At 37.8% G+C, this 13848-nt stretch overlaps 1 protein-coding gene across 1 annotated transcript in view; it reads right to left on the reverse strand.

Annotated features, from left to right (window-relative positions):
- LOC133642173 (phospholipase B-like 1) overlaps positions 1-13848 on the reverse strand; it is a 28496-nt gene that overhangs the window by 7493 nt on the left and 7155 nt on the right. The window contains exons 2-6 of the mRNA XM_062036240.1: positions 12658-12735; positions 12438-12582; positions 9828-9911; positions 7936-8077; positions 4755-4895 (exon numbers count right to left, since the gene is read on the reverse strand). Coding sequence (XP_061892224.1) covers positions 4755-4895; positions 7936-8077; positions 9828-9911; positions 12438-12582; positions 12658-12735 — 590 coding nt within the window. The remainder of the gene's footprint in view (positions 1-4754; positions 4896-7935; positions 8078-9827; positions 9912-12437; positions 12583-12657; positions 12736-13848) is intronic.

Genomic DNA, 13848 nt, shown 5'->3' on the forward strand with positions numbered 1-13848 from the left:
TGGTGAGGAGGTTTAAGAACATCAACTCACTCAGGACAAACATTGGTGAGGAGGTTTAAGAACATCAACTCACTCAGGACAAACATGACAGACATTGGTGAGGATGTTTAAGAACATCAACTCACTCAGGACAAACATTGGTGAGGAGGTTTAAGAACATCAACTCACTCAGGACAGACATTGGTGAGGAGGTTTAAGAACATCAACTCACTCAGGACAAACATTGGTGAGGAGGTTTAAGAACATCAACTCACTCAGGACAAACATGACAGACATTGGTGAGGATGTTTAAGAACATCAACTCACTCAGGACAGACATTGGTGAGGAGGTTTAAGAACATCAACTCACTCAGGACAAACATTGGTGAGGAGGTTTAAGAACATCAACTCACTCAGGACAAACATGACAGACATTGGTGAGGAGGTTTAAGAACATCAACTCACTCAGGACAGACATTGGTGAGGAGGTTTAAGAACATCAACTCACTCAGGACAAACATGACAAACATTGGTGAGGAGGTTTAAGAACATCAACTCACTCAGGACAAACATGACAAACATTGGTGAGGAGGTTTAAGAACATCAACTCACTCAGGACAGACATTGGTGAGGAGGTTTAAGAACATCAACTCACTCAGGACAAACATTGGTGAGGAGGTTTAAGAACATCAACTCACTCAGGACAGACATTGGTGAGGAGGTTTAAGAACATCAACTCACTCAGGACAGACATTGGTGAGGAGGTTTAAGAACATCAACTCACTCAGGACAAACATTGGTGAGGAGGTTTAAGAACATCAACTCACTCAGGACAAACATTGGTGAGGAGGTTTAAGAACATCAACTCACTCAGGACAAACATTGGTGAGGAGGTTTAAGAACATCAACTCACTCAGGACAAACATTGGTGAGGAGGTTTAAGAACATCAACTCACTCAGGACAGACATTGGTGAGGAGGTTTAAGAACATCAACTCACTCAGGACAAACATTGGTGAGGAGGTTTAAGAACATCAACTCACTCAGGACAGACATTGGTGAGGAGGTTTAAGAACATCAACTCACTCAGGACAAACATTGGTGAGGAGGTTTAAGAACATCAACTCACTCAGGACAAACATTGGTGAGGAGGTTTAAGAACATCAACTCACTCAGGACAGACATTGGTGAGGAGGTTTAAGAACATCAACTCACTCAGGACAAACATTGGTGAGGAGGTTTAAGAACATCAACTCACTCAGGACAGACATTGGTGAGGAGGTTTAAGAACATCAACTCACTCAGGACAAACATTGGTGAGGAGGTTTAAGAACATCAACTCACTCAGGACAAACATTGGTGAGGAGGTTTAAGAACATCAACTCACTCAGGACAGACATTGGTGAGGAGGTTTAAGAACATCAACTCACTCAGGACAAACATTGGTGAGGAGGTTTAAGAACATCAACTCACTCAGGACAGACATTGGTGAGGAGGTTTAAGAACATCAACTCACTCAGGACAGACATTGGTGAGGAGGTTTAAGAACATCAACTCACTCAGGACAAACATTGGTGAGGAGGTTTAAGAACATCAACTCACTCAGGACAGACATTGGTGAGGAGGTTTAAGAACATCAACTCACTCAGGACAAACATTGGTGAGGAGGTTTAAGAACATCAACTCACTCAGGACAAACATTGGTGAGGAGGTTTAAGAACATCAACTCACTCAGGACAAACATTGGTGAGGAGGTTTAAGAACATCAACTCACTCAGGACAAACATTGGTGAGGAGGTTTAAGAACATCAACTCACTCAGGAGATGTAGGTTTGCTCAAATCTACCCTAAATCCTGGACTTGTTCCCTGTGCTTAATAAAACGGTGCAGCTAATTGATGGATTGTTCTTCGCTGACAGCCATAATGCAGAAGGTTCAAAAACAACAAGCAAACACACTAAATGGGTGTTGTTGTTTGTGCTAAGGCACCATCTTTTGGAGGAGCTCACTCACTACAGGTGCTACACTGCCCTTCTTTTTAGAGCTTTCAACCGGAAGTATAAGCGCTGTTCCGCCTTCTAGCCATCCATGCCGTGACCTTGGATCCCTCAGGCTGTACTGCATCAAAAAGCCACACCAGTGTGTAAAGGATATCACCACATGGGCTCAGGAACACTTCAGAAAACCACTGTCAGTAACTACAGTTGGTCGCTACATCTGTAAGTGCAAGTTAAAACTCTACTATGCAAAGCCAAAGCCATTTATCAACAACACCCAGAAAGCCACAGGCATCGCTGGGCCGGAGCTCATCTAAGATGGACTGATACAAAGTGGAAAAGTGTTCTGTGGTCTGACGAGTCCACATTTCAAATTGTTTTTGGAAACTGTGGACGTCGTGTCCTCCGGACCAAAGAGGAAAAGAACCATCTAGAGTGAAAGTGTAAAAGGCAGCATGTGTGATGGTATGGGGGTGTATTAGTGGCCAAGACATGGGTAACTTACACATCTGTGAAGGCACCATTAATGCTGAAAGGTACATACAGCTTTTGGAGCAACATATGCTGCCATCCAAGCAACGTTATCATGGACGCCCCTGCTTATTTCAGCAAGACAATGCCAAGCCAGGTGTTACAACAGCATGCTTCATAGTAAAAGAGTGCAGGTACTAGACTGGCCTGCCTGTAGTCCAGACCTGTCTCCCATTGAAAATATGAAGGCTAAAATATAAGAAGGGAGACTGTTGAACAACTTAAGCTGTACATCAAGCAGGAATGGGAAAGAATTCCACTTCAAAAATGTGTCTCCTCACTTCCCAAACCTTTACTGAGTGTTGTTAAAAGGAAAGGCCATGTAACACAGTGGTAAAAATGCCCCTCTGACAACTCTTTTGCAATGTGTTGCTACCATTAAATTCTAAGTTCATGATTATTTACAAAAAAGAATAAAGTTTCTCAGTGTGAACATGAAATATCTTGTCTTTGCAGTCTATTCAATTGAATATAAGTTGAAAAGGATTTGTTGTATTCTCTTTTTATTTACCTTTTACACAACCTGACAACTTCACTGCTTTTGGGGTTTGTATATATGTATATATATACATATATAAGTGTATATATGTATATATATATATATATATATATATATATATATATATATATATATATATATATATATATATATATATATATATATATATATATATATATATATATATATACAAACCCCAAAAACATATATATATATATATATATATATATATATATATATATATATATATAACTATATATATATATATATATATAGTTATATATATATATATATATATATAACTATATATAGTTATATAGCTTATATATAGTTATATAGTTTATTATTCTTCGGTCAATCGTCAACAAAATAAACAAACAGTTGTACATTCATAGATTGAAAATGAAAATGTTGCAGACCGAAAGAGTTTAGGCTGAAGTTGAACACTTATTGCGCCTAACCCTATAAACAATGTCAAAGTACAAGATGAACTTCTGAAAATTATGTATGTATGTATGTATGTATGTATGTATGTATGTATGTATGTATGTATGTATGTATGTATGTATGTATGTATGTATGTATGTATGTACGTACGTACGTATGTAAGTATGTATGTATGTATGTATGTATGTATGTATGTATGTATGTATGTATGTATGTATGTATGTATGTATGTATGTATGTATGTATGTATGTATGCATGTATGCATGTATGTATGTATGTATGTATGTATGTATGTATGTATGTATGCATGTATGTATGTATGCATGCATGCATGTATGTATGCATGTATGTATGTAAGTATGTATGTATGTATGTATGCATGTATGTATGTAAGTATATATGTATGAATGTATGTATGTATGAATGTATGTATATATGTAAGTATGTATGTATGTATGTATGTATGTATGTATGTATGTATGTATGTATGTATGTATGTATGTATGTAAGTATGTATGTATGTATGTATGTATGTATGTATGTATGTATGTATGTATGTATGTATGTATGTATGTATGTATGAATGTATGTATGTAAGTATGTATGTATGTATGAATGTATGTATGTAAGTATGTATGTATGTAAGTATGTATGTATGTATGTATGTATGTATGTATGTATGTAAGTATGTATGTATGTATGTATGTATGTAAGTATGTATGTATGTATGTATGTATGTATGTATGTATGTATGTATGTATGTAAGTATGTATGTATGTATGTATGTATGTATGTAAGTATGTATGTATGTATGTATGTATGTATGTATGTATGAATGTATGTAAGTATGTAAGTATGTATGTATGTATGTATGTATGTATGTATGTATGTAAGTATGTATGTATGTATGTATGTATATATGTATGTATGTATGTATGTATGTATGTAAGTATGTATGTATGTATGTATGTAAGTATGTATGTATGTATGTAAGTATGTATGTATGTATGTATGTATGTATGTATGTATGTATGTATGTAAGTATGTATGTATGTATGTATGTATGTATGTATGTATGTATGTATGTAAGTATGTATGTATGTATGTATGTATGTATGTATGAATGTATGTATGTAAGTATGTAAGTATGTATGTATGTATGTATGTATGTATGTATGTATGTAAGTATGTATGTATGTATGTATGTATATATGTATGTATGTATGTATGTATGTATGTAAGTATGTATGTATGTATGTATGTAAGTATGTATGTATGTAAGTATGTATGTATGTATGTACCTTTATGAGTGCAGAGCAGTGTCCCATCCCTGGAAGTTTCAAGTGTTTGAGCGGCGCAGCGGAGCTCGGGACCAAGTTGGGGATCAGGTCTAGCAGGTCTCCCACGGCGTTCAGGAACTGAATGGCAAACAGGGACAACGGCTGTGGGAATGACAACAGGTGATCACATGTTGGCAAACAGGCTGTGGGAATGACAACAGGTGATCAGATGTTGGCAAACAGGCTGTGGGAATGACAACAGGTGATCACATGTTGGCAAAATCAGATGTTGCCAGAATAAACTCTACCTTTTTCAATCAATCAATCAATGAATCAAAGGTTATTTATAAATCAGCAGTGTCTCAAAGGGCTGCACAAGCCTCTTCTTTCCCAGAGCCCTCCTGTTTTGATTTGATTTGATGACCAATAAATGCTGCTAAAAGCTAGCATGTACTCCTGAACATTTGTCTAAACTACGGTGCAGTTCTTTCATTTGACACAGTGAAAACACAGAAGTCCAATTGGCTTGAAATTTCTCCCACAGCTGAATGTACTCTAGAAAGCGGGTGTTTGGAGGCATCAGCAGTACATTTGCTACACGAGTGCTCTTTTGCAAAACTGACTTTTTACTTCAACCTTTTTGTCAAATGTAAACCTTTTTTCCTCCAAGTATTCCAACAGTGAATAATTATTACACAATCACCACTTTTGTCACACAACTCTTTTGTAAAAAACAAAAGTTCCCCACTCTATTTCCCCACAAGGCTTCAATCACAATCATGTCAAATGTCTCACATTTTATAGTCAAATGTAAAGTTGTGTGTGAAGATATTTCTACATTTGTGTACAATGACAACATTACTAACTTCCCCGCACCCAAAAGACTTTCTTTGAATATTCCTCAAACTGCCCTGTGATGAGGTGGCGACTTGTCCAGGGTGTACCCCGCCTTCCGCCTGATTGTAGCTGAGATAGGCTCCGGCGCCCCCCGCGACCCCGAAGGGAATAAGCGGTAGAAAATGGATGGATGGATTCCTCAAACTTCTTGTATGAAAACTTTTTTTTCACAATATTGCAACTTTTTTTCTAAAAAAAAATTAGGATTTTAATTTTTTTTTATTTACAATATATTTGACTTTAAATCATGTCAAATGGCAAATATTTTTCTCTCAAATTTTTTTTTCTTTTTCCCCCCCAATATTTTCTTCTTAAAATATTTCTACACAATTCTTGTAAAACAGCTTTTATATATTGCCCTTTTTTATATATATATATATAAAAAAATGTTTTTTTCACAAAATATTCGACTTTAATCTTTTAAAATGACATGATTTTTTCCTTTAAAATTTTGACATGTTTTCACAAAATATTATGACAATTCTAAAATTAAAAAAAATACTTAGTTTGAAAACTCACAATATTGCAACTTATTTTTAAAAAACTTTATTGAATTTTTTTTCTTAAAAGTACTTCTTGGATCAATTGTACTTGGCAGAGTACTTTTAATGCAACATACTTTTTATCTTTATTTGAGCATTTTTGTGAAAAAGAAACACTACTTTTACTCCATTACATTGACTTTCAATCTGATCACTATATTTATCTATAGCCTATTGATTGATTGATTGGTTGTCAAACTGTGGTATGTGTAGAATACAATAGAATAGAATAGAATATATCTTTATTGTCATTGTACATTGTACAACGAAATTGCAAGCTAAAGTAATTTAGTGCAAATTTGTTTTAGTTATAATGTAAAAATGGTTGAACTTAGTAAACTTAGTTTATTTGATGTAGTGTACCACTAGAGGGGGCTATCATCAGAGGAAGAAGTTTATTTGATGTAGTGTACCACTAGAGGGGGCTATCATCAGAGGAAGAAGGGTACACTTCAAATAAACATGTTTGCATTCAATATATTTTTGTCCTGCTCCTTATTTTCCATAGGTCATAAAAACATCAACATTGACCAATATAAAAGACTTATATCATGACTGTCTGCCAACACAATGGTTGTGGGTTCAATCCTCAGACCCCGTGACCTTGTTGGAGTGTCCTTGAGCAAGATACTGAACCTTCAGTGTGTGCCTCATCACTAACTACTTTCTTTGATGATGTTGAAGGTAGAAAAGCCGTATACACGTGCAACTTATGTGACTTTCCTTACATTCTGGAAGATAAGCCGCTACTTTTTCCTACGTACGGCTCATTTATGGAGTTTTCCTTCGCTGACAGCCATAATGCAAAAGGTTTTCAAAAACAAAACCCAAGCAACACACTGATAAGGTGTGTTATTGTTTGTGTTATGGCGCCATCTTTTGGACTAGATCGCTCCCTGCGAGTGCTGCAGTGTCCTTCCATTTAGTCTTCTAGCCATCCATAGCGTTTCTACTCGTATGGATTCTTCATTCATCAGTCCAAGCCACGTTTGTAAGTTTTACAATATAACTACAACTATTCTTACTTACTAAAGTGTCCCATGTGTGATGTCTGTAGGAGTGTTTTCATGCATATTTCTACCTGCTATCGTAATGTAATCAGCTAGCGTCGTTAGCATTAGCTAATATGGTAACAGGTTTACAAGTGTCTGTGTTAGTATTATTAACTTACAGTACAATGGCATTCTTTTTGTGTTTTCACAAATTCCTCAGTAAATTCAGCAAAACGTCAGCGTGGAGTTATTGAGTCTGTTTAGCTGATTGGAGAGCTAGCTTGCGCAGCTAGTGGCTCCATGACCATGACTTCTGTTTTGTTCGATCAGCTGTTTCACTGCCGTGTTACAGACAGCGTTTGGAAACAATGAAGGTATGTAAATAAACATTTACAGAATATTTCTGTGTAAATAAGTCATTTCACAATGTGGCTTATAGTCCGGTGCGGCTAATCTATGGAAACTATGTTTTTCTTCTAAAAAGGGTGTGGCTTATATCGCGGTAGTATGTAAGTAGGGTAATTATGTGTGCTGATTTGAGATGCGAGACAGCTGTTGTTATACTTCCCCAACACACTTTGTCAGATGGGCAATGGTTGTTGTGTTCAATGCTGCGCCAACAAAGTGTCCAAGTGCAACACAACAAGTGTTGCACAAGTTAGTGTGTAGTTTACACACTCAAACTGTACAACAATTGTGACTTCCAGCCAGCAGTTTTGATAGCATGTGACATTTGCTTGACTAAAATGATAGCGTGATGACGGTTAGCACCTTTTTGCCTCGTCTCTTGGCCCACTCTGCAGCGCCCGCCTGCAGGCCGTCCATCTGCGCCACAATGAAGCCAGTGTGTGTCCACACAGGGTCAGAACTCTTCTGGCTTTTCACCTGCTCTCTGGTCCAAGAGTCCTGCTGCCTGGGAGAGTGCAGTCCAAATAAACAGGCAGTAAACTTCTCAAAAGGTACTGTATATATATATATATGTATGTATGTATGTATGTATGTATGTGTGTGTCGGGCTGGCCCCTGGCATAAACACTCTATGTGTATGTTTAGGGCCACAAGGACCAGAGGGTTTACAGGACAGAGATCTTTGCTAGTTTAGAATCACTAAAACGCTGTCAAGGTGGCAGATTTATGGCCATCAATCAAAAATGGCAGTAGGATTTAAGTTCAACTTTTTTGTCTCAGAGCCTCTCTCTTCTGCACTGTTCTGCGAAAATCTAAAAGATGAAATTGGAAAAATTGGTGTCTCAACTCAATTGACAAGATGTTCTCCAGGAGAAGCTGCAGTTTGGGGAAGCTGCCTGTCCTGACGGGGTGTTTGCGGCTGGACACACCAGGGACTCTTGGGAGAAGTGGAGAGTCTTGTGCCTCTTTTGCTTTTTCTCCTTGAAGACATTGATTACGTCTTTGTATTTGGAACTGTAATAACTGCTCATCTGCTGACTGGATGGAGTCTGGGGCAGGAGGGTCCAAACCTCTTGGCCTGGGGGGGCAGGAGGGTCCAAACCTCTTGGCCTGGGGGCCTCTTGGCCTGGGGGGGCAGGAGGGTCCAAACCTCTTGGCCTGGGGGCCTCTTGGCCTGGGGGGGCAGGAGGGTCCAAACCTCTTGGCCTGGGGGCCACATTGGACTAAAACTATTTGGTCGACAGCCAAAAGCCCACTGCATGTAAAGTAACTATATATATACATACTGTATATATATATATATATATATATACTTCCGCCCGAATGCAGCTGAGATAGGCTCCAGCACCATGGAGGGATGGCTAGTTAGTTAACATGTGTAAGTGTGTAGAGAGTGTTTTGTTCTGTAATGGATATAAATGGGTGTGATTCTGATGTGTCTTATGGTGCATGGACCTTTTCTATAATATCCACAAATTTGGTTGGTTTGATTCATTTTTTTTTGCACCATGACTAGAGAAGGTTGTTTGCATTGGGTCATATAGGTAAATAATGTGCTTGGTTTCATTCAAAGCATGATCATTGGTCGTAGGCCTTAATGACTCATATTTTCCACAAGATGGCGACAAAGCAACAGCATATCAATTGACTTGCGGGCCGCAGTTTGGTGTTATAATGTGTGTGTTGATGTGTTATAAGTGTGTGTTGATGTGTAATAAGTGTGTGTTGTTGTGTAATAAGTGTGTGTTGATGTGTAATAATGTGTGTGTTGATGTGTAATAAGTGTGTGTTGATGTGTAATAAGTGTGTGTTGTTGTGTAATAAGTGTGTGTTGATGTGTAATAATGTGTGTGTTGATGTGTAATAAGTGTGTGTAATAAGTGTGTGTTGATGTGTAATAATGTGTGTGTTGATGTGTAATAAGTGTGTGTTGATGTGTAATAATGTGTGTGTTGATGTGTAATAAGTGTGTGTAATAAGTGTGTGTTGATGTGTAATAATGTGTGTGTTGATGTGTAATAAGTGTGTGTTGATGTGTAATAAGTGTGTGTTGATGTGTAATAATGTGTGTGTTGATGTGTAATAAGTGTGTGTAATAAGTGTGTGTAATAAGTGTGTGTAATAAGTGTGTGTTGATGTGTAATAATGTGTGTGTTGATGTGTAATAAGTGTGTGTAATAAGTGTGTGTAATAAGTGTGTGTAATAAGTGTGTGTTGATGTGTGTGTTGATGTGTGTGTAATAAGTGTTACTGACTTGATGAAGGTGTGCAGCGGGCCCAGGATGGTGGGGTCAGTGATGAGTTGAGGGTACATGTTGGTGTAGTGAGCTTCCATCTGTCTGCACAGGAAACAATCACACAATCACAGGAAACAATCACACAATCACAGGAAACAATCACACAATCACAGGAAACAATCACAGGAAACAATCACACAATCACAGGAAACAATCACAGGAAACAATCACACAATCACAGGAAACAATCACACAATCACAGGAAACAATCACAGGAAACAATCACACAATCACAGGAAACAATCACAGGAAACAATCACACAATCACAGGAAACAATCACACAATCACAGGAAACAATCACACAATCACAGGAAACAATCACACAATCACAGGAAACAATCACACAATCACAGGAAACAATCACAGGAAAGGATCACACAATCACAGGAAACAATCACACAATCAAAGGAAACAATCACACAATCACAGGAAATAATCACAGGATACAATCACACAATCAAAGGAAACAATCACACAATCACAGGAAATAATCACAGGATACAATCACACAATCACAGGAAACAATCACACAATCACAGGAAACAATCACACAATCACAGGAAACAATCACACAATCACAGGAAACAATCACACAATCACAGGAAACAATCACACAATCACAGGAAACAATCACACAATCACAGGAAACAATCACACAATCACAGGAAACAATCACACAATCACAGGAAACAATCACACAATCACAGGAAACAATCACAGGAAAGGATCACACAATCACAGGAAACAATCACACAATCAAAGGAAACAATCACACAATCACAGGAAATAATCACAGGATACAATCACACAATCAAAGGAAACAATCACACAATCACAGGAAATAATCACAGGATACAATCACACAATCACAGGAAACAATCACACAATCACAGGAAACAATCACACAATCACAGGAAATAATCACAGGATACAATCACACAATCAAAGGAAACAATCACACAATCACAGGAAATAATCACAGGATACAATCACACAATCACAGGAAACAATCACACAATCACAGGAAACAATCACACAATCACAGGAAACAATCACACAATCACAGGAAACAATCACAGGAAACAATCACACAATCAGTTTTTCCACAAAGTTGACCAAATACTCATAAAAACTAACTGATGGTGATTAAAGGTCATGTCATCACACACGGGCGGGTCACCACTGATCACCTTACACTAAACTTTTCAACATATTGGCTCTGCTGGGTGACTCTTACTGTACACACTTGTTACTGTACACACTGTGTGTGACTCTTACTGTACACACTTGTTACTGTACACACTGTGTGTGACTCTTACTGTACACACTTGTTACTGTACACACTGTGTGTGACTCTTACTGTACACACTTGTTACTGTACAAAATGTGTGTGACTCTTACTGTACACACTTGTTACTGTACACACTGTGTGTGAGTGTTACTGTACACACTTGTTACTGTACACACTGTGTGTGACTCTTACTGTACACACTTGTTACTGTACACACTGTGTGAGTGTTACTTTACACACTTGTTACTGTACACACTGTGTGTGACTCTTACTGTACACACTTGTTACTGTACACACTGTGTGAGTGTTACTGTACACACTTGTTACTGTACACACTGTGTATGAGTGTTACTATACACACTGTGTGTGAGTGTTACTGTACACACTGTGTGAGTGTTACTGTACACAGTTGTTACTATACACACTGTGTGTGAGTGTTACTATACACACTGTGTGAGTGTTACTGTACACTGTGTGTGACTATTACTGTACACACTTGTTACTATACACACTGTGTGAGTGTTACTGTACACACTTGTTACTATACACACTGTGTGTGAGTGTTACTATACACACTGTGTGAGTGTTACTGTACACACTGTGTGTGAGTGTTACTATACACACTGTGTGAGTGTTACTGTACACTGTGTGTGACTGTTACTGTACACACTTGTTACTATACACACTGTGTGAGTGTTACTGTACACACTTGTTACTATACACACTGTGTGTGAGTGTTACTATACACACTGTGTGAGTGTTACTGTACACACTGTGTGTGAGTGTTACTATACACACTGTGTGAGTGTTACTGTACACTGTGTGTGACTGTTACTGTACACACTTGTTACTATACACAGTGTGTGTGAGTGTTACTATACATACTGTGTGAGTGTTACTGTACACTGTGTGTGACTGTTACTGTACACACTTGTTACTATACACACTGTGTGAGTGTTACTGTACACACTGTGTGAGTGTTACTGTACACACTTGTTACTGTACACACTGTGTGTGACTCTTACTGTACACACTTGTTACTGTACACACTGTGTGAGTGTTACTGTACACACTTGTTACTGTACACACTGTGTATGAGTGTTACTATACACACTGTGTGTGACTGTTACTATACACACTTGTTACTATACACACTGTGTGAGTGTTACTGTACACACTTGTTACTATACACAGTGTGTGTGAGTGTTACTATACACACTTGTTACTGTACACACTTGTTACTGTACACAGTGTGCGTGAGTGTTACTGTACACACTGTGCAGTCAGAAAGCCTTCCAGGTAGCCCGCCAGGTAGAAGGTGAGCTGGTCAGAAGGGGGCGTGTCTCCGTATCCAGCTCTGACCTCCAGCACGCTCCAGCCAGTAGTGGTGAGGGTGTTGTTGAAGAAGCCGTATGCATCACCTTATATGTTATATATTATATGTTATATATTATATATTATATGTTGTATGTTGTTGAAGAAGCCGTATGCATCACCTTCTGCTCCCAGGTGATCCTCCTTCAGCAGGACCGTCTTGTCATGGACATTCCAGTACACCGTGGCTGTGCTCACCTCTGGAACACACACACACACAATATATATGCAGGAATATACATTATATTATTAGGAATATATATTATATATTTAGGAATATATATTATATATTTAGGAATATATATTATATATTTAGGAATATATATTATATATTTAGGAATATATATTATATATTTAGGAATGTATATTCACACTTTCCTCCAACTAAATCAGCCATCCCACTCCATTCTGAGGAATAGTTTTTCTTCCGTACATTAGCCGCACCCGACTATAAGTCGCAGATATATACCTTGTGAAATTACTTATTTATATTTGTAAATATTTATGTACATACTTTAATTGTTTCCAAACTGTGTCTGTAACAAGGCAGTAAAACAGCTGATCAAACAAAACAGAAGTCATGGTCATGGACCCACTAGCTGTGCAAGCTAGCTCGCCAATCAGCTAAACAGACTCAATGAGCTAATGCTAACGAGGCTAGCTGGATTACATTACGATAGCATGTAGAAATATGCATGAAGACACTCCTACAGACATCACACAGGGGACACTTTAGGAAGTAAGAATAGTTGTAGTTATATTGTAAAACTGACAAACGTTACTCGGAGTGACAAATGAAGAATCCATAGGAGTAGAAACGCTACGGACGGCTGGAAGACTGAACGGCACTTCTACTTGTAAACAGAAGGGCAATGCAGCACTGCAGCAAACAAACTCGTCCAGAAGATGGCGCCATAACACAACTTTTCTGTGCCTTTTCTATTTTTTCCGAAACTTTTTGCATTATGGCCGTCAGCGAAGAAAAATCCATAAATTAGCCGCATAGTTTTGTAAGCCGCAGGGTTCAAAGCGCAGGGGAAAAAATTACCAAAATCCAAAATGTACTGTATTAATCGGCCACTGATCAGTATCAGCCAATCATAAACAGCGACGCCCTCTAGCGAATATTTGATTCTTATCTAGTCCCTTGATGGATTGGCTAGCAGCTAAATGTGTGTCTCTATACACTGTTAATAAGTTCATAATTATACATAATAATATTAAATAATGCTAAATGTGTGTCTCTATACAATGTTAATAAGTTCATAATTATACATAATAATATTAAATAATACTAAATGTGTGTCTCTATA

This window comes from Entelurus aequoreus, linkage group LG25 (assembly GCF_033978785.1).
Source record: "Entelurus aequoreus isolate RoL-2023_Sb linkage group LG25, RoL_Eaeq_v1.1, whole genome shotgun sequence".
Lineage (NCBI taxonomy): Eukaryota > Metazoa > Chordata > Actinopteri > Syngnathiformes > Syngnathidae > Entelurus > Entelurus aequoreus.